We start from the raw sequence: 20,362 nt of genomic DNA, 5'->3' as shown, positions 1-20,362 counted from the left end.
TATTTAGATAATTTACATGCGAGCTACTCTGTTATTTATAACGTTCGAATTATTTCGATAATAATAACTATTAAAACCTGATGTTTATGAATATAACAAATTTGTATTAATGTTTTCCTAAAATCAACATACACTTCATCCTCTCTGATTGCTCCATCAAAGCTGGTGCTTGAGGGAGGGGGGGGGGGGCGAAGAGAGACAATTTGTAATACCCTAGCGATGCATATTGTACGTGCTGTGCCGCCAGACTTCCTGCCAACAAGGTAATTAAATTTTCTCGGGTATTGTCACTTCATACGGTGATACATTGTCTCGCGCGCGTGGTCGAAGGGTATTGTTTATCACCGCCACCTTTATCATGCCATGTGATCGTTTTGTTAATTACAATGTATGTTACGGTTTCGCCGATCCTCAACTTTCAAAGCCTCCAATAAAATTTATGTGATCATTATCTTATCCTTATTCCGACTGAATCCACCTTATAATATTTCAGAAATGCGCCCCCTCTTCCCCCCCCCCCCCCCCCCCCCACCCACCCCCATACACACACACTCCAAAAGCAAGTTCACTGAGGCTTGACCACTACCAATTAACAGTTGTCAGTTAAACAGTTCGCATCAGTATGTTATTATATATATTGAAAACCGTGAGCGTGCTAGTATGGGGAGGGGGGAGGGTTTAGGGAGGGTGTTGGTTCTTCACCTGGTCACTCATCAATCAGACTGTATACGCGGTATACTTCAATAATGATAAAATATCATTAGTCCTTGGGGTGCCCCAGTACCCCAACTGGATATGTCAAGCGAATTAATTTTCTTTTCGCCTGTCGGTTCATATTTTGGAAAATCTAAGGGGAACCACTCCAGCTTATGCAGCACACACATTTGGGAAGGTGGCTTCAATCATTAATAATAATATTTCTTATCATGGCTTCACACTCGTTCCGAACTTTTTAAAGATCGGACACCAGGTTATGCTGTCGGAAATTCAAGACATTTCTTTATTTTCTTGAGTAGAGACAGGCCTATCGGAAATTCGAACTTGAACAGCAACGCCAAATATACATTCCGGCGCAGTGATCAGCTGGTGTCAGTGGTGATGACCAGCCTAGTCCTGTACCAGGCTGGCCGCATGGAGCTCTGGGTGGTTTGTGCATTATGTATATCATGACAAGTTACAGTCCCTCGTGTTATTTAATGCCACACTTAGCAATATTTAAGCCATTTGAAGACAGCCTGGTCCGGTGATAGTTGTTATGAGCAACAATCCATGCCACCATGCCATGACACTGTCAACATTGGTTGCTGTGGACCAATTCTAACCTGAAATTCCCCAGTTCAGTAGCATAAGAGCCCTATCTTCTCCTACAAAATAAGAGATATGTGATAAGGACCTCTGTATTTGTTGCATTGTCTTGTTTACAGGTTTATGCATTCCATGATGATGACCAGGACCTACAAGTGACCCTAGTTCAGGTGAGTTACAACAATTCATACTCAATGAAAATGAACCATGTCACCTAATATGAGCTAATACTTTTACTTTATGTTTAGGGCTTATCAGGGACAATTAGTTAATTATTTCATCTTTGTCATGAGGCCATTAGCGGTGACATGATGACAACAGCAACCTACATGACATGTACAGGCTCCTAATATTTGATGAGCAATGAAGCCCAGTTGCTGATTCTTTGAGTGGATAGTCTGAACTAGGCATTTCATTTATCCTCAGAAAAAATGTCATTTATATATAATGTACATTTTTCAACTGAATTAGTTTGACGTTGATATTATGTTGCAGGGGTTACTCCATGAGGAATCAGCACAGGAACGTCATGAGGTTAGTAAAGCAGAAACAGAAACCCAGATAGCCCACCTGTACCTGTAAAGTTTGCATACTGTTGTTACCGGGGACACATGTGGCCTATTCATCTATGGCGCCGCAATTCGCTGTACAGAGTTGCATCACCTGGGCACACCAGAAACCTATGATTGTGGGTTCGACTCCTGTTTTGCCCCGGTTCTAGGTTTGTCAGCACCATACCAGTGCTCGTGGGTTTCACCGAAGTGGTAAACGTCTGAGACCTGCGTCACTTAGGGGTTTCCTCCCACATTAAACTGACACGCCGCAATATACATGTAACTGTAATACTGTTAAAAGCGGTGTTAAACTCACTAACTTCTTTATGACCGTATACTTAATCTTGCCATAGACTTAAAATGCCAGAAGTTTATAAAGCTATTTTGACCCAATATTCAGCAGTTTTCTTTTTGCATGTATCTGCATATACTTAATGTGAAGTGAAGTGTGTTAATTGTTTGAGAAGTTCAACTGACTAGTGAGTAACATATTATGGAACCATACACCCATATGATATGTTTCTTTTATTAGAATCTACCCGTCACGGAATACCAGGATCTTCCAGTAAGTACTTTGTCAGATTTGATACTACTTTAACCTCATTTTACAGTGCATATTAACCATTGTGTGTACACATGTTTTGTTATTCTTAATTATACTAAAATATTACTACATGTATGTAACTGAAAGTTATTATGATCCACATGATCAAATAGGCTATTTTGAATACCTATGATAAGTGAAGTATGCAATTTTATGTAACTTTATGTACCTACTAGGGTATTTTTTCGAAAAACTACTATTTTCAGGTGATACATTACAAAGGAAGAGCACCACAAAAGAGTAGAAAGGTAATTAAACTTTAATCATTTCATGAACAACATCCGGTATATTAAATGAATTACTATATTAGCTTGAAAAGTAATGTTATTGCTGTGATGGTAAGGCTCAGTGACTGCATGTCTTCAATATGTCTTGCAGACTTGAATATGAATACAATGTTGTTTTTGGTAATAGTTAATTTTTTGTAAGAGTGGTGTTTAAGTAACAATGATATCATTCATATGCATAAGGTATTTAATACTTTCTTTATCAGATTCCACATTCAAGTTCAAGGTTTAGAAGCATCAGGAAAACAGAATCTGAAAAGGTAAGTTAGGAAAGCTTTCCATATATGGATTGGATATATATGGACGGCTTAGTTTTGAATTAATGCTGTTTTCAAACATTCCTTTAACACTTAACCATTTGAATAAATGGTTTCACACAAATAAATGCTCTCACTGCAATGTTCCTCAATCCATCTGTCTGTTATAAAACTTCCGTTTGTCATCTTCTCTGAACTAAGTGCCAGGTCATAGAAAAGGAATATTAATGTCAAATACATGTCAGGCAGACTGATCAAGCACCTGTTTGTTTCTTTTGGTGTGGACTACATTTAAGTACCAAAATTCTATAAAAAGGACCCATTTTAGGATCTTTTTATGACCTTTTATGCTTCTAATTAATCTGACCTATTATTTTCAGGCATCTAAGATTGTGCAAACTGAGAAAATGGTAAGTTAATATATATGTAACTGAATTATAGTTAATTGACTAAACCCTAATATGTTAAAAATGGTAGATAGTTCCTGATATATGTAAACCAATAGTTTGATTCTCTTTCAGGTTGAGACATACTTGCAAAGAAGGCGGCACAATAAAAAGGTGAGCAGATTGTAGAAATAATGGGCAGTAACTGACACGTTCATATGCTAGTGTATACATGTATGTGGATTTTCATGGGCCATGGACACTGTTGCTGTGCATGCCTATAACTGAAATTGATGACTCACCCTGATTATGATCCTTGGCAACATTACTATCCACATGGGTTTCATTCAGATGAGAGCTAATGATTCACTGCCTTATCAATATGATAATCACCACATTTCCTATAGCAAGATCAGTATTGTGAAAAAATGGAAATTAACACAGGCAAAGGTACAGGCACTGTGTTAATACAATGTGGATGGTATTTGTGTATCTTTCTTCCCTTATTTGGCTTATTTGTCATACAGCATCTGGTATAAGATATGAATTATCAGTATCCAGTTCAAACAATCTGATATGCCCTTGCTTTAAATTGTTAAAATATAAATTGAAAACTTCAAAATAGAATATACAGAAATGACTGAATCCTCTTTGTCCACTTAGTACCATGCTTTAATGTAAACACACATAAAACTGATTTTGTCCATAGATGTCCCCCTGCAAATTCAATGTTGGCATGATTGTGGAGGCATTGAGGAGGATGGCTTTTGGTATGTAATTACTGTTTGCATTGTTGAAGGAAATTTCATATATTGAATTGTTTTCATCACGTTTCACACAAGTATTTTTTTATGATTATGTTCAGATTGCAACGATTTGCTGAGATACTGATGGATCATGATCTTCCTTATGTATCAATATTTATTATTTCATATCAATTAATTGCTTTAACTCTCCTGACTGAAAATCAATTGTCTGTCCCCCTTTTTCATACTAGGCATTTCATCTGAACTTTTTAGCTCTTTGAAACAGAAACTTTGCTTGAAGGATCACACTTTTTTGTGACTCTTGAAATTGCTCACATAAATGCATTGCGGCAGTAGTGAAAATGACATTTGTGTTCATTACGGAACGATCCCTGCAGTTTATGCTGAATAACATAATGTCCTTTCTGTCTGATCATTCCCATCTGTTACCCAGCTACAACCTATGCCAAGTAACTCCAGTTTTCATCTCTTTTGAAACCTCTGGGTTTTAAGCCGACATTTTATGTGATGACATGCAGATTAACACATGTTAGTAGCATCTGAGTAGTATGATTCTTATTATTTGATGTTCTTTTTGAAGTCCAGTTCATGGTTACAGTTACTGACAAGAACTTGTTACTGTATTATCAAAATTAGGGAGACATGTGATAGAAGTTAAATGTTTTCTGACAGGAAGTGCATAGTGGTTTGAGTTGGTTGGTTTGACTTATTGTTTTTAAAAGAACTTCTATACACTTTGTATTCCAGTAGTGTTGTGTTTTCCATCTGCTAATAATAGATTCTGGGAAAATGTCACTGGGGCAAAAGTTATTTACAGAACAGTGAAAATGGAAATTCATGTTATCCTTCATTTTCTGCCTCAATCATGATTTATTTTTTATCTTTATAAAACAAATACAGGTATAAAGCCAAAATATTATCGGTCCAAAAGAAGAATGTGAACCTACATTGGACTGGCAACAGCTTAGACGAGTGGCTAATAACAAACAAGATTAGGTTAGAGGTAAGCAGAATACAAAGATAGAGCATAAACATAATCAGTTATAAAAGTTTTCACACAGATTACAACATGATTAATGATTTTCTTACCATCAATAATTTCTCATAGCTTTTATCTGAATTTTTACATTTATCTTCGGAGCTCATCACTATTTACATATTTGTATTGTCTAAAACTTTTCAAAACTTTTCACTGCGACTTTTTTAAGCCTTCAAGAATTGGTAAACATGTAACAAGAATTAATGAACGGGTTACAAGAATTAATATATAATTATATATCTGATTTAGTTAAAGAAAGGTGACGAAGTAGAGGCCCCATGGCTGGTGCACAGAGCAGATAGGTACCCTGGTCATGTGGAGCGCATTGATGGAGGTAACTCTTAAGAATATTTAAATAGTTTATACCCCTTCAATTGTACTATGCTAAGTGACCTTGAACTTTAAATATGCTATGATTCAAATTTATTAAGTCTTACATTGTCGATCCCTGGCCTCGTCATACCTAAAGACGTTAAAAGATGGTACTTGTTGTCACCCTGTCTCGCGTTCTGCATTAGGGAGCTAAAACAGGGACTGGTCAGCTTGGAGTCATGTACTGTGTACTGAGTAGGGTATTCATGTTAAACTGCGGAATGGTATTTTAGTGGGCTAGAATCAGTCCAGACTAGTACAAGCAGCCACACACACACACCTCGCTATATATGTGCAATAATCTTGGACGCCACGTTAAACCCAATTTCAACTCACCTCACCTCTCTTACATTGTTCATGTGGCTAAGGCATGTGGAATGTGTTTATTACTGAAATGAAAAGCATTTTAATGTTTTTTTCATATCTTTTCAGAATATGTCCACATAGGTTTCAATGACCAGACGAAAAAAAGAATTCATTTCAAGTATGTTGAGGAGAAAACGTAAGTAAAGCAGACTTTTTACATTCATAATACATCTTATACCGTAGGCTCTATTGTAAACTCTAAGCTGCATATAGGCTGCAATTTATCTGATGCTATATTAGACAATATGGATCCACTCATCTATACAGTTATTTCTTCTGTGATAGGACCCATCGCTGGAAACATCGCCTCACCCATGAGACATAGTGCAAAGTCGCCCAAGGACATGTCTTGCAATATAGCATGTGAATAAATATTTTTTTGAAAGATCTCACGAAATTAGTTTTATTTTTTGTGCTTGTAATCATGTGAACTAAAAATGTTTGTTTTTGGGAAAAAGGTCATTTAAAGCAACTCCAGATTAAACTATCCAATGATTGAACCAATGATTGAACCTTATTTCTCCTGAATTTAAACAATCCTGCTAAATATTACTGCAGAAAAAAAATCTGCCAGAAATTTCTGTAGAAAAAAAAAAATTCTGCCAGAAATTTCTGTAGAAAAAAAAAATACTGCCAGAAATTTCTGCAGAAAAAAAAAATTCTGCCAGAAATTTCTGCAGTAATGCATTTTCTGAGCCAATTTTTGAGCTTGTAAACATGTGTACACACCGGGACACACATTATTTGTATTTGTCTCCTCGAGATCTTTCCAATGATATAAAACATGTTTTTGTAGCTCGCTTCCTTCTGTGTGGTCAAGTTCGGACTCCTGGCCATTCCTAAGTTGTCCCGCCCTGCCTTAGACCGTCATTGTTGTTACTTCAATTTCGACTTAAGGTTGAAGTGTTTGTAAATCGAAATAAACAACAAAATTAAAATTCGATCTACCTCCCGAATGTAAACGTGTGTACAAAATGTGATGAGAAATAATAACATTATCGTTCCATGACCTTGCAGAGTTGACGTCATTGTTCGCGGTAATCGAAGACAGACATTCTGCCAATATGTCCCAAATATTGATGTTGTACAACGTCAAGACTGACTTCAACAGGGCAAGGTAAACTCCACTAACTAGACTTATAGCACCAGCCTTCCCTATGGCCATTGTGTCGCAAAGCTTTGTTTGATTTGTTTGTTGTTTAACGCCGCACTCAGCAATATTACAGCTATATGACGGCGGTCTGTAAATAAATCGAGTCTGGACCACACAATCCAGTGATTGAAATTATGAGCATTGAGACACGCAATTGGGATCCGATGACATACATCAACCAAGTCAGCGAGCCTGACCACCCGATCCCGTTAGACGCCTCTTACGACAAGCATAGTCGCCTTTTGCGGCAAGCATGGGTAGCTGAAGACCTATTCTACCCCGGATCTTCAACGCGTTGAGGTCGGACGATTCGATTCGGATGAGATCGGAACGACCCCCGGTTCAACCTATAGATGTAGAATAAACTGATTCAATCCAACTAAAATCTGGAATAATTTGATGTCTAGCTTGCTTGAGCTCACAGCAATACTAGTACTGCTAACAGACCTAAAAAACATAATCAAGAACAATCCGTGAGTTTTGCTCAGTACACTTTCTGGAGACAATATCAGGTTTGCCACTAGCTAAAACAGAAGACAAGGCACAGCGTTCAGGCGTGTGTAATTTGTCAAATAGAAACTGAAGGATATTATGTACCCAGTTTCCACTCTAGATGTGCAGATATCAACATGAACATTTTTACATTCATGCAATACACATTCCTTTGTTTATTCACAGCCTTGAAAAATGAACTAAACACTGTTTCAGTCAAGCATAGGACAGTGAAATAAACACACTTGTTATAACTCTATATTCCCAAATCAATTCCACTCGAAAACTACGACCGAGCTTTCACGAATATCCATGAGAGAAATGGAACTTTAGAAAAACCACTGCTGTTGTCTGCAAGTAGAAAACCTGCAGATCATTCATTTTAAAACCCATCAAATCTTGCGACCATTCCGGATGTAGCTAATTCAGCCCCATGTTAACCTTTAGCTGAGGGCGGGTCGGGTCGTGCTATCATTACCTTGTATTCTGGTATGCGACAGCACGGACACAATTGATTTTTGTGACAGTCTTTGTATAACGGGGACATAACAGCAACTTTGTTCATTTGATTTGTGACAGGAATGTATAAAGGTCAGGCAAAGAAGGCTTGAAATGTCTTTTCCATTGTTTACGGATCCGCGGACCTTAAAAATGGAAAATTCAGAAACATATTCAAAATGGCAAGTTTTTTTATGTTCTGTCGAATGTAAACATTGCTTTGAAAATGAAAATAAACTATTTGAAATGTATATGACTAAAACATAAAAATATTGTTTCCAGTTATAAATCGTCATTTACAAGTCAAGTAATTATAGTATTTATCAGGACCCGAAGAGGACCACGATAAAACAAATCACCAGCCTATCCAAAACAAATTTTGAGATGTTCCAAAAAATCCAGAACAATGCATGTTATTTTTTTTTCGACCTACCGACCAAATGTGTCGCCATCAAACTCGTAAACCCCAAAACGGTCTTGCCTGAGGATGTTCGAATGTGCATCATTGCAGAATGGCAAGGGTTAAATATAATATCCATGTCGGCTTCCCCAAGTACACTTGATGAAGCAACAAGAAACGACATAGATTATAATATCTTTTGGTTGGTGTGTTAGATCACCAGTAATGGCTATTACAGTATAAGTTCTCTATTTCTCCTTGCAGCTGTTCGTGAGCTGGGATAAGAATACCCCGTCATTCGAATATATAACATATTGTTATCACCCTCCAAGGCAGATTGCATAGATGCCGAGAACCAGTTTTGGCTTATATGATCGGGAAGTTTTCTGATATTTAATGGGTAAATGTATTTTGAAAATCGCGGTTTCACTGCCAGCATCTTTAATCTCAACGTTATGCAGACTTTATTGGCGAGAATGGACTTGATAAATCCGGACCTTTTTTCCAGACCGTTTCTAAAGAGCTCACTTGGATATTTAGTCGACTGTAATTATAAAAGTGTCTTAGCACTAGGATGGATATTTTAATGTATTTGTTTTGTTTGTATTTTAACGATGCACTCAGCAATATTCAATCTGTACGACTTGTAAATAAGCATGTCTGGACCAGACAATCCAGTAATTGATATTATGAGCAACAGTCCACTTCGTTGGTTTACGATGACAAGCAATCAACCAATCACCGAGCCTGGCCAGTTACCTCTTCCGACCAACAGGAGTTGGTGAGGACAAGCATAGGCACCAAGAGTCCTCCCGAAGTGCACACGTGTGGGAATGGGTAATATGTTTGATAGGGGTTTCAGACACAGAATAATGTCTCAGTTTAATCCGACCCGTGAAGATCCGGGTTAGAAATTGTCTTCTGCAACACATGCGATAACTCCTTTGGAGGCAAGGTTTGGATTTTTACTTCTTTTCACTCGAATGTTGTTGGTTAATGAGAGGTTTTAAATGCATTTGAGAGAAACAATCTGCACGTACGGTAGCATTGCGCGAAGTCCATGCAGAGTGATCCCGACCAATATACTTAAGCATCAACTATATGTAATGATTGTTAAAGTAATGTAAAAAAAGACGATTTTTGAAAGAAATCGAGAATTTGTTTATAATATACCTAAGAACTTTAATTTATTGTACATGGGGCACATCTAACCCAACTAAATTCATCACTTAATTCACATCTAATTCATTTTTTAATTCAACTGAGCATTAAAAAACGCATTCTTAGATGTCTTATTGTCTCCAGTGAGTATTTGTCTGCTCAATAGACGCTGTTGTACCACCGTTAGCGGTTTACTGATAATGGGCTCGGCGTTTACGGTTCTTTATCAATAGTCCAGGGGCGAGGACACAATTACTGAGCATTGTATCAATGTACTATTTAAAATAAACCTGAAAAATAGGTACAAACCACTTGCACCTATGAACATCCGGAGTAGAATAGGTCTTCAGTACCTCATGCTTGCCGTGAGAAGCGACTAACGGGATCGAGTGGTAAGGCTCGCTGACTTGGTTGATGCATGTCATCGTCATGGTAAGTTGCATGGATCGATGCTCATGATACCTATCACTGGATCGTCTGGCCCAGATCGACTATTCACTGACCACCGTCATATAGCTGGTTGGTTTGTTGTTTTACACCGTACTCAGCAATATTCCAGCTATATGACGGCGTTCCGTAAATAATCGAGCCTGGACCAGACAATCCAGTGATTAATATCATGAGCATCGATCCATGCAATTGTTATCGATGACATGCATCAACCAAGTCAGCGAGCTTGACCACCCGATCCCGATAGTCGCCTTTTACGACAAGCATAGTCGCCTTTTACGGCAAGCATTGGTTGCTGATGACCTATTCTTCCCCGGATCTTCACGGGTATCACATAGGTGGAATATTGCTGAGTGTAGTGTTAAACAACAAACAAACAAACAAATGAGCAAAATTGGCTTGATCCAGTTTGTCCAGTGGTGAAAGCGCTTGCTAAGCAGGGCCGGGTTCGATTCTCGATTTAATGGATGACTCCCCAATCCGGTTTTATTACAAATTCACTGCTGTCATATAACTTGAATATTGTTGAGTGCGGCGTAAAACAACCAACAACCAACAACCAACCTGTTACCCTGGCCACCATAGCAAATTGTGGTCTCAACACATACTCCCCCACATGAGACCAATTCCTTAACCACTTATGCCGTATTAGCTGTGTGCAGTTTTCGTCGATGAGGTAAGATGATATCATTATGCCAGCCCAGCCTCTCCCCTCCGGGCACGTCCCGCTACGTAATAGCTGTTGTCTCCGTTGTCAGTGGCCACATGTTGCCATGCATTTTCCTGATGCCATTATTCGCTGATGGGGTAACTTTGATGTACACTGTTAAACTGCAGCGACGTTGTTACATTGTAATCTAAGTATGTGTACTCAATTGGAGCGTGGTCTTTGAAGTTCCAGGAACTAATTTCGGTCTGGCAGAAGATGCAGACTCAAAGTGCAATTACGAGAAACATGAATGCAAATAAAGTATGTGTACATTGATGTTGCCGTACAAGGTACCATCATTTCGTGATTATATGTGACAAAAGTTCCTTGTGGGTGGTGTTATGTTTCTGGAAGATGACGGATTTGTGATAGCTCTTGTACTTGTTTTTAGTTAGATGTCTTGTGATTGAGAAAACTTAAAACTTATAAGTACAAGAATAACGGAGTGGATTGACGTTTAACGCTGCTTTGAACTATTACTTAATCATTTCATATTCTTTTTTAGTGAGTGAGTAAGTGAGTGATTTGGGTTTTACGCCGCTTTTAACAGTATTCCAGTTATATCACGGCATGTCAGCTTAATGTGGGAGGAAAGCACGAAGTGATGCAGGTATGGTGCTGACAAAACTAGAAACATAATCGGGGCGAACCGGGATTCGAACCCATAATCATAGGTTTCTGGCGTGCTCAAGGGACGCAACTCTGTACAGCGAATCGCGGCGCCTTAGACGACTGGGCCACCCGTGCCCCTTATTCATTTTAGAAAAGCCCAAATAGGAGCAGTTGGTATCATTAAACGACTCCAACCAGTACGGATATGGTGCTGAAAATCCAAGAACCAATATTGAGGTCGAATCTGAGATTCAGTCCATGAACAGAGGAAACGTTCAGTTAAATTGAGCACCTTTCCACGTTCAGATCCGGCGTCTTAAAGCAATAGATAATACAGTGAAACTGTAAGGGAGTTAATGTCATTGAGGATGAATTCCATGTACTCTTTATTTGTAATTTATATTCTGCCCTAAGACAAAAATACCTTGTTAATCTTCTTATGCCTACTCATTACAGTAATTCTCATGTAATAAATATTCTTAGTAATTATAATGAGCAAACATTATTTCTAGTTTGTAAATTCTTATATTATGCTCACAAAATAATTAATGATAAATTCTGTGCCCTGTAAATATCATGCTCACATGTCTGTGTTTTGGCCTTTCACTGAATAAACATGTCTGTCTGTCTGTCTGTCTGATAATACAGTGAAACCTCTATAATTCGGTCAGCCTTCTTTCCGATGTGTATTGCTGGCATGGTTTCATTGTAGACAAAGTGACATTACACCGGAACCATGATTGGTAAATCGGGTTATTTCATTGGGGCACACAAACGTCCGGACTTCAGAGTACAAACAGAACCACTAAATGTCAGTTATCTAAAACAGTTCTGTATTGTGTATGTTAATCAACACAAACAAAGACAAATGCATTGGAACATTGACAGCAAAAAAATCTATCGACGTCGTGCAATAAACGGCATGATTCAGTGAAATCAGATAACGACATCAGCAATATTGTTAGGATTAGCTTGACGAAAGGATAAGCTGAGGATGGTAACATTTTTTTATAAAAAATTTATGTTTAAGTTATTTTCTTTTGCTTGCTTGAACAAATTAATACCTCCATACTTATCTAAGATCAGCGTTGAAATGATTATAATATACGTCAACGCCAGAGAACACGCCAGTCTCTATTATCTACCGAAACAGATTCCAATGGGCGTGAAAGGCAGAACAATGGTTAAAAAACTACATGAATGGATCACTTAAAATCAGGTATGATACCAGGCGTTAGCCACTCACACAAATTAAATACATAGATATACAAAGATATACATGTTTGTTGCTTAACGCCGCGCAGCAGTACTCCGGCGTACAACGGTAGCCTAAAAAAGTTCGTCTTGACCTGCAATCTGGTGACACGATAACACCTTTCCTAATTTTGTGGACTGTGTTTTGTTAAAACAAATAAAGAACACTTGCCATTTTGTTTCAAAGGTGGGGGTTTGATAAAACTATACACCTAATGTACAGAATCACCCTTTAAATGACCTCTCGTCACTCGCTGGTTAAAACACAAGAAACGCAAACTCCAACTGCAGACAATGTTTGTTATTCGCTAGTGATTTGTTCATTTCTGTCAATTATCTTGGGGATTATTTTCTATCCGGGAAACACTGCAGGGAAATCCGACGGCTGGCTTCCCCATTTATTCCTCATTGTTCTTGAGTGCCACGCTAATTACAATACGACGTTGTGTCAATCAGATTCCCACGGAATCCATGGAGCATCACACTGTGATTTTTACTTGATAACATAATTATTTTCACAAACCCTTCTTGACTCCGCAGCAATCCGCGGTCTAGCTGTATTGATGGGACAGAAAGTAGCATAACATACAGAAACAGATGAGAGATTAAGTCCTTGTTTGCTCCACTTGATGATGACAAATATAGGGATGTGTCGCGTTAGTTGTTTACCACAAAGTCAATTAGAAAAAAAAGACAAGGAGTAGTTTTATCTCCACTAATGATAGGAACGCAGCCTCGAACAAATGAGCACAATATCCATTCTCCAAGTAGCTTTTCCAGTGTTTCCAGAGCTCAATAAATCCATGAAAAATGACATTCCAAAACCAAATTGTCGATCCAAATGATCAAGTTGTCAGTTTCCGCAACTATTGTTTATGAGATGTGACAGTAACATCGTTATAATGATGGAATCAAATACCTTGATTAATACACTGTTACAATCATACATTGTCTGGCATTAATGAAACAAGACATTATACAATTTTCCGCGTAATAGGTCCTCTGGTCGATTGCCAGACCTCCACCTCTGAAACCAAAATGTCAAGTGTTCTATATTGGTTATTTAAGAATTAGCTCAATATTCTTTGTGTTGATAGGGACAAACATGTGAAAAAAACGATGTGCATACGGTTTAAATACTCACAGCAGATTTACGTAAGTTTTCACATCAGTTTTCTTTTTTACATTCTAACTCCATAAACGCAAAAAACATACATGTACTTTAAGACAATTCTTTATGTCAGCACTAACAACTTTCCAGACTGATTATCTTATCATTAACACACTTTTAATTATCGTATTTGGCAGTGTCTTCTTTCCAATGTCCGAGGAACAATGTTTACGGGGAATCTTTGTCCCGGAGAGGACATCATAGTTCTCAGTGTTCCGGGACAGAGATGACCAGTGGTCAATGTCCGCCGGCAGTCATTCCTGAGGAACCAATGTCAGGGGTTTGATTTCAATGTCCTCATGTCTGCATTTAGTGCTCAGTGCCCTACATTCCAGAACTCGGTGTCCGTTTAGCAAGAATTTAGGACAATATTCTTTGCAGAGTCACTTACCGACAATCGTATAAATATTTATGGGCGCAAGAGTGTTATGAACAGCAATTTAAAGTTCTAAAAGTACGAAAACAATAACCTTGTGTTTAACAGCTGTGACACACGATGTGCTTCGGTAATTCTTAATGTTCTTGCTCTTACCTCTGACGTGGTTGTACATTTTGGTTGTGCATTCACCCGTTGACAACGTAACAGTTCTTCCTGTTTCATCACATTACCCACAAGTATTTATGTAAAGAAACATACCTATAGTCAGATGTTATTTGAATATAAGATCTCGGGCAAAAAAGTAAGTTATACCCTACACAAAGTACATATTGCTAAATACCTACGAGTACAAAGTTACCCCTTCTCTGTAGACCTGGGTTATAAAGTCCCATACACTAGTGTGTTCCTACTTTTGAATCGAGTAGATAACGTTTCTGTTTAGTTGATGAATAATGAAAGAGGCACAGGTGGTAATGTCTGCTATCGTTGAACAGTCAGTAAAATTGCGTTAGTTTCTTCGCCGTCTTGTCTCATCAGTGGTGTCCAACTGGGAATTATATGAGACATGATCTATGCTTACCTTGAAGATGTATGTTATACTCAGAACCAGTCCTCCATCTGGACAGTGTACAATACACTCCCAATTCACATAATTGTACATCACTAGATAATTACTAGATTCGATTTGTACATAATGTAAGCGGGATACAAAACTGGCATACCAAGGGAGTAATAATAAGTCTAATTTCAACATGAGAGTATGTCTGCCTACTGCCGATCCTTTTCTCCTTTTCTGGGTGGCTGTGAGTGAGTGAGTGAGTGAGTATGGTTTTACGCCGCTTTTAGCAATATTCCAGCTATATCACGGCGGGGGACACCAGAAATGGGCTTCACACATTGTACCCATGTCGGGAATCGAACCCGGGTCTTCGGCGTGACGAGCTAACTCTTTAACCACTAGGCTACCCGACCGCCTCTGGGTGGCTGTGAGTGGGATTCGTGTTATCGGTATACATGTACATGTATGTGGCTCTCGGAAGGTTGGTTGGTTGGTTGTTTAACGCCGCACTCAGCAATATTCAAGCTATATGACGGCGGTCTGTAAATAATCGAGTCTGGACCCGACAATCCAGTGGTTGACATCATGAACATCGATCAACGCAATTGGGATCGATGACCTGCATCAACCAAGTCAGCGAGTCTGACCACCCGATCCCGTTAGTCGCCTCTTACGACAAGCATAGTCGCCTTTTACGGCAAGCATGGGTTGCTGAAGACCTATTCTACCCCGGACCTTCACGAAGGACATCTACATGCTCAAACAACAAAATCTGAAGAAACGTTTTACCAATGACAGTCTCCTACTTGTCCATGTATTCGTGAGTGAATGAACAATTACGCATCAATGTAAAACATGGAAAAACACGTGCATCAATTTTCGTGGTATTTTTACTTGTTATATGTCAAATTATCCGACCTCTTCTGTATTATTATTGCGTCAACACTAAACGAGCGCATACAAGGATGTTTGTTTGTTGTTTAACACCGCACTCAGCAATATTTCAGCTATTTCACGACGTTCTGTTTATAATGTAGTCTGGACCAGACAATCCAGTGATTGATATCATGAGCATCGATCTACATGGCGTATGCAATGGGATACAATGACATGCATCACCCAAGTCAGCCAGCTTGGCCACCCGATCCCGTTTGTCAGCGGAAGTTGTCACTGGTAATATTCTTGATATTAATGATGATGAATATAATGATAAATATTAATGATGATGATGATGATGATAATATTCTTGATATTAATGATGATGAATATAATGATAAATATTAATGATGATGATGATGATGATAATATTCTTGATATTAATGATGATGAATATAATGATAAATATTAATGATGATGATGATGATGATGATGATGTTGAAAACAATAACAAAACAATAATAAGTGTATTGTAAATTATGTTTTTTCATAGTAGTTCATGGGTGAGCTTTTAGCATAATTCAAACCATCACCAAGAATGGGCTACCGACAGTGTATCTCTGGATAACCGAACCCGGGCCTTCGGCGCGACGGGCGACGGACTCCACCACCAGACTACGTATACCCCGCTGCCCGATTAACAATAAATTCCGAGTGGACATGCTTCGTGGACATAAACAATATATGTAACGTATATAAGTTATATAAATATGATTTATCAGTTGTAAATTAATAAATTACAGTTTATATAAAATTTTGTTCAAGGTGAGAAATCGATAGTAATATGGCTGCGGGGATCAACGGTTAAAGGGACACGTCAGATGTTTTGCAAAAAATCCAAATGATGCATCACACCCATGTAGTAGAGTAACTGTGGAATCAATAACGGGATTGTATGAGAAAAATGTCAGGAACTACGATCGTTGGAACCTAGGCGTTTCCAGTTTGTTTTTTGTGCCACCAGCACGCACAACCCAAGTAAATAATGTAATTTACCTGCTTATCATTGATTGGGGAAACGGAAAAATCGCGGTTGCTACAAGCTGACGATGATGTTGGTTTGTCAATAGCGAGGTAAAGCGCGTACATGATGTCGAGTTGGTAGACGTGAGATAAGTGTTTATGTAAACTGTGTGTCAACAAGGCGTTTGTTGCTGCCGGATAGAAGTTCCCTTTCTGCCCTTTCCCCTGTTTGATCCCTTAAGTACAAACATGCAGGCAATTAATGCTTTAAAGTTTCTCATCACCAATACGAGTCAAAACATGTATGAATGAAAATATGTTTTTCTCTCAGTAATTAAATCCGCCTTTAATAAAAGTTCTTCTTGTAAATTATGTTAAGTTTATCCGGATTTTTACAAAAGAGGATTTGTCCGAATCTATTTGTACTGCATATTTTGTAGTGGTTTGGTAACTGTTTCGAATTCATTATGAATTTATCAATATTAACAGTATGTGTCCATTCTAAGGGACGACGTTCCTATTGCTGAATTTTCTTAATTAAAGATGCAGTTCAAACTCAATTTAATCTACACATCCGATCAAACATTGTCGTGCATGGTGAAGCAATGGTACTTCGCTTCTCTCGAACTGCCAATGACCTTACTGACAGGACCTACAACTTAACGAAAACTCGCTGTATTAGAATACCATTGTGATCAACTGTTGCTGAGCCAAGGGGAACAAAAAGAAAATACTCCCATGTTTGATGGTGGCAAATAGTGAAACAAACAAAATATGGTTTTTCAAAGGTGATGTATTTAAATCTGGATCATATTAGTGTTTTGAACCTTACGTTTGTAATTTTGGGGACAAATCCAATTTTAAAATGTATACCATTTGCCCGGGAGTTTAGCTTCCAGGATCAATTCACAAAAAGCACATGACGTTATATTGGTACACTTATTACTTGTCCAAGCATTGTTTCAGGATCCGAATACACTGCCAAACGCTGCGATCGGTATCTTATATCAATTAGGCTTTGACGCAATACATAACCTAGGTTATCACCCGCCATGATATTGCTGGAATATTACTAAAAGCGGGGGGCGGTCGGGTAGCCTAGTGGTTAAAGCGTTCGCTCGTCACGCCGAAGACCCGGGTTCGATTCCCGACATGGGTACAATGTGAGAAGCCCATTTCTCGTGTCCCCCGCCGTGATATTGCTGGAATATTGCAAAAAGCGGCGTAAAACCAAAATCACTCACTCACTCACTATATTATCACGGAGTGTAGTCCGGTAACCACAAAGTCGATCGATTATGCCTGGAGACAATCTGTTGCAATTCAATTATGAATATACACATCTTCTGGGATGGTTAAATGCATGCTAATAAGTGCATACGAGCTTAACTTGCGCAGTTGTGAAACAATTTTGTACAATTAGATCCAACGTTAGGATAAAAAAAATCTCCATGATGTGCATTACCATCTAAATGTAAATATAAAACATCAATGTCAGAGAATAATCAGTCTCCATTATCTGCTCAAACAGAGTCCATTGGGGATAAAAGGCAAAATAGTGGTGAACATTATATGAATGGATCACTGAAAGTCGGTGATGACATGAGGTGTCCGCGAAAAGGGTAAGCACTGCCTGCTCTACCGGTAGCACCCACTCTCGCTGTTTGCCTGCTGTGTGGGGCGTATCATTCACGAGTGCTGCTAATGCCTTGGAGATATTTCATGTTAGCGAGAGTAAATAGAGCAGCTTTGCAAATTTCTACATTTAGAATGTGTGTACTGCTTGTAATAGAAATTACTTGTCTGATATTTTAAGTGACAAAGACATCGATGTGTCTGTAACTCATAATGATTTTCTATTATCATGTCTTTGTGAACATAAAGGTAGGTTTCAATGAGTTGGTTTGAAGAGGTTCTATTATTGACCTGAAACTGCTTTTTAGAGCGTCTGCATATACCTGTACAGCGGTGCCACTACTAATTTTGTAATGGGGGCTCGGATGACCCTGTCGCCTAAGGCTCTATGAACTACTGCTGCTACTACTACTACTACTACTACTACTACTACTACTACTACTACTACTACTACTCCATTCTTGCCGTAAAGGCGACTATGCTTGTCGTATGATGCGACTATCGGGATCGCTGAGTTGGTTGGTGCATATCATCATTGTCCAAATGCGTGGATCAATGTTCATGATTTCAATCACTGGACTGTCTGGTTCAGACTCGATTATTTCCAGACCGCCGTCATATAGCTGGAATATTGCTGAGTGAGCCGTTAAACAACAAACAAACAAACAAACAAACTACTACTCCATCGACGACAATAAATATGCACTGACAATGGCTCATCGACCAGATTCATCGCACACATCATACGAACGTCTCGACAATCAAAAGCCAAATATCTTAACAAGTTGGTCACATCCTGAAACAGTAGCCATCTCTGACAACAGATAGGTGTAGCACCTATTTACTTTATTCGAACCGTTGTCTGTAAGTCCACCTCGACCAGAATCGCACTCTGATGGTACTTAGCAATCGTGCAACAAGAGATCCTACTTGCGCGGACAGATTCCAACCTATATAACTATACAAGCTTGTCTTAAAGGCTACGGCTCCAATTAGTGATTACTCATCCCCATGGAAATCAATCCAGCTTGACAAGGTAAAGAAGGAGAACACAGCGTTACATCGTATCAACCCTATTAGCCGCAATGACATTTTCAAAACCTTTTTGATGCGGTGGCGAGTTCGCTTCAGAAATTTCTATAAGACCAAAAGCCCTGGGGAATGTACTGGCGCCAGGTATTTGGAGCGAAACCATGGCAGTTACCATTGCAATAGATTGAAATGTGCTCAAATATTTGTTTTTGCTTTCCATCATGAACGGCTAAAAAGGAAAATTTGGCTCATATGAAATGTTACTGAAATTTCAATTAAGGTGAACATTTCTGTTCTGACAATCCGTTATATGGGACCATTGTGTGATTTATTAAGGTGAGAGGACCACAAATTGGAACCTTTGGAATTTGAAACTGAAGAAATGTAAACCACTGGGAAAAAAGTATAACTTGAAAATTGGATTTAATAAAAAAAATCATAAACCTTTAATAAAAACTTTCTAAGCTGAAAACAGTCGCCGAAACACTGCAAACTTCAAGTAGAAACCCCGACCATGACATCCGTACAAAATACATCACCATCGAATAACCATTTCTTGTATTCTTCATTATTAGGCATAATAAAATATGGGTGTAAACCTTCTTTTGCCCGCAGTTTATAATATGTAGTACTTGTGATATTTTCTCTGAACAACCATAAACACATATAATAGGCAATCAGCAAGTTATTCATCTACACTCACAGAATTATAGTTTGTGAAAAACAACTAATAAACCATACTCCGGCCTTCATTACACACGACTTTCTTGTATTTTAAGAGATGTATCAAACAAATAGGCATTTTTATTGAATTCCATAGTTATTTGAGATTTGCTGTGAATGGCATGAAACATCGTGTAACGGCATGTATATTGGTTAATAGAAACAATGATATTTCTACATCTATAGATTTACTGATATTACACGTCAGTTTCAAAGACGAGATCATGCAGCTTAATGTGTTTGCAGGTTGTTAACAATGGAGAGTCTGTCATAATCAGTTTTATAGACATGTTGTTTG

At 38.4% G+C, this 20,362-nt stretch overlaps 1 protein-coding gene across 1 annotated transcript; it reads left to right on the top strand.

The window, feature by feature from the left end:
• The first annotated feature begins 1,933 nt into the window (after window positions 1-1,933).
• Window positions 1,934-6,065, top strand: LOC139458486 (uncharacterized). The gene is made up of 8 exons (XM_071239924.1): window positions 1,934-1,993; window positions 2,640-2,711; window positions 2,957-3,010; window positions 3,529-3,567; window positions 4,103-4,163; window positions 5,061-5,163; window positions 5,449-5,533; window positions 6,004-6,065. Exons 1-6 carry the CDS (start codon window positions 1,934-1,936, stop codon window positions 5,099-5,101), a joined length of 327 nt encoding a protein of 108 aa, XP_071096025.1. The 3' UTR covers window positions 5,102-5,163; window positions 5,449-5,533; window positions 6,004-6,065.
• Window positions 6,066-20,362: the final 14,297 nt, after the last annotated feature.

This window comes from Haliotis cracherodii, unplaced genomic scaffold (assembly GCF_022045235.1).
Source record: "Haliotis cracherodii isolate W230 unplaced genomic scaffold, xgHalCrac1.p SCAF_13, whole genome shotgun sequence".
NCBI lineage: Eukaryota > Metazoa > Mollusca > Gastropoda > Lepetellida > Haliotidae > Haliotis > Haliotis cracherodii.
The sequence above is the reverse complement of the archived record's forward strand: the minus strand, read 5'-3'. Positions and strand labels throughout refer to the sequence as shown.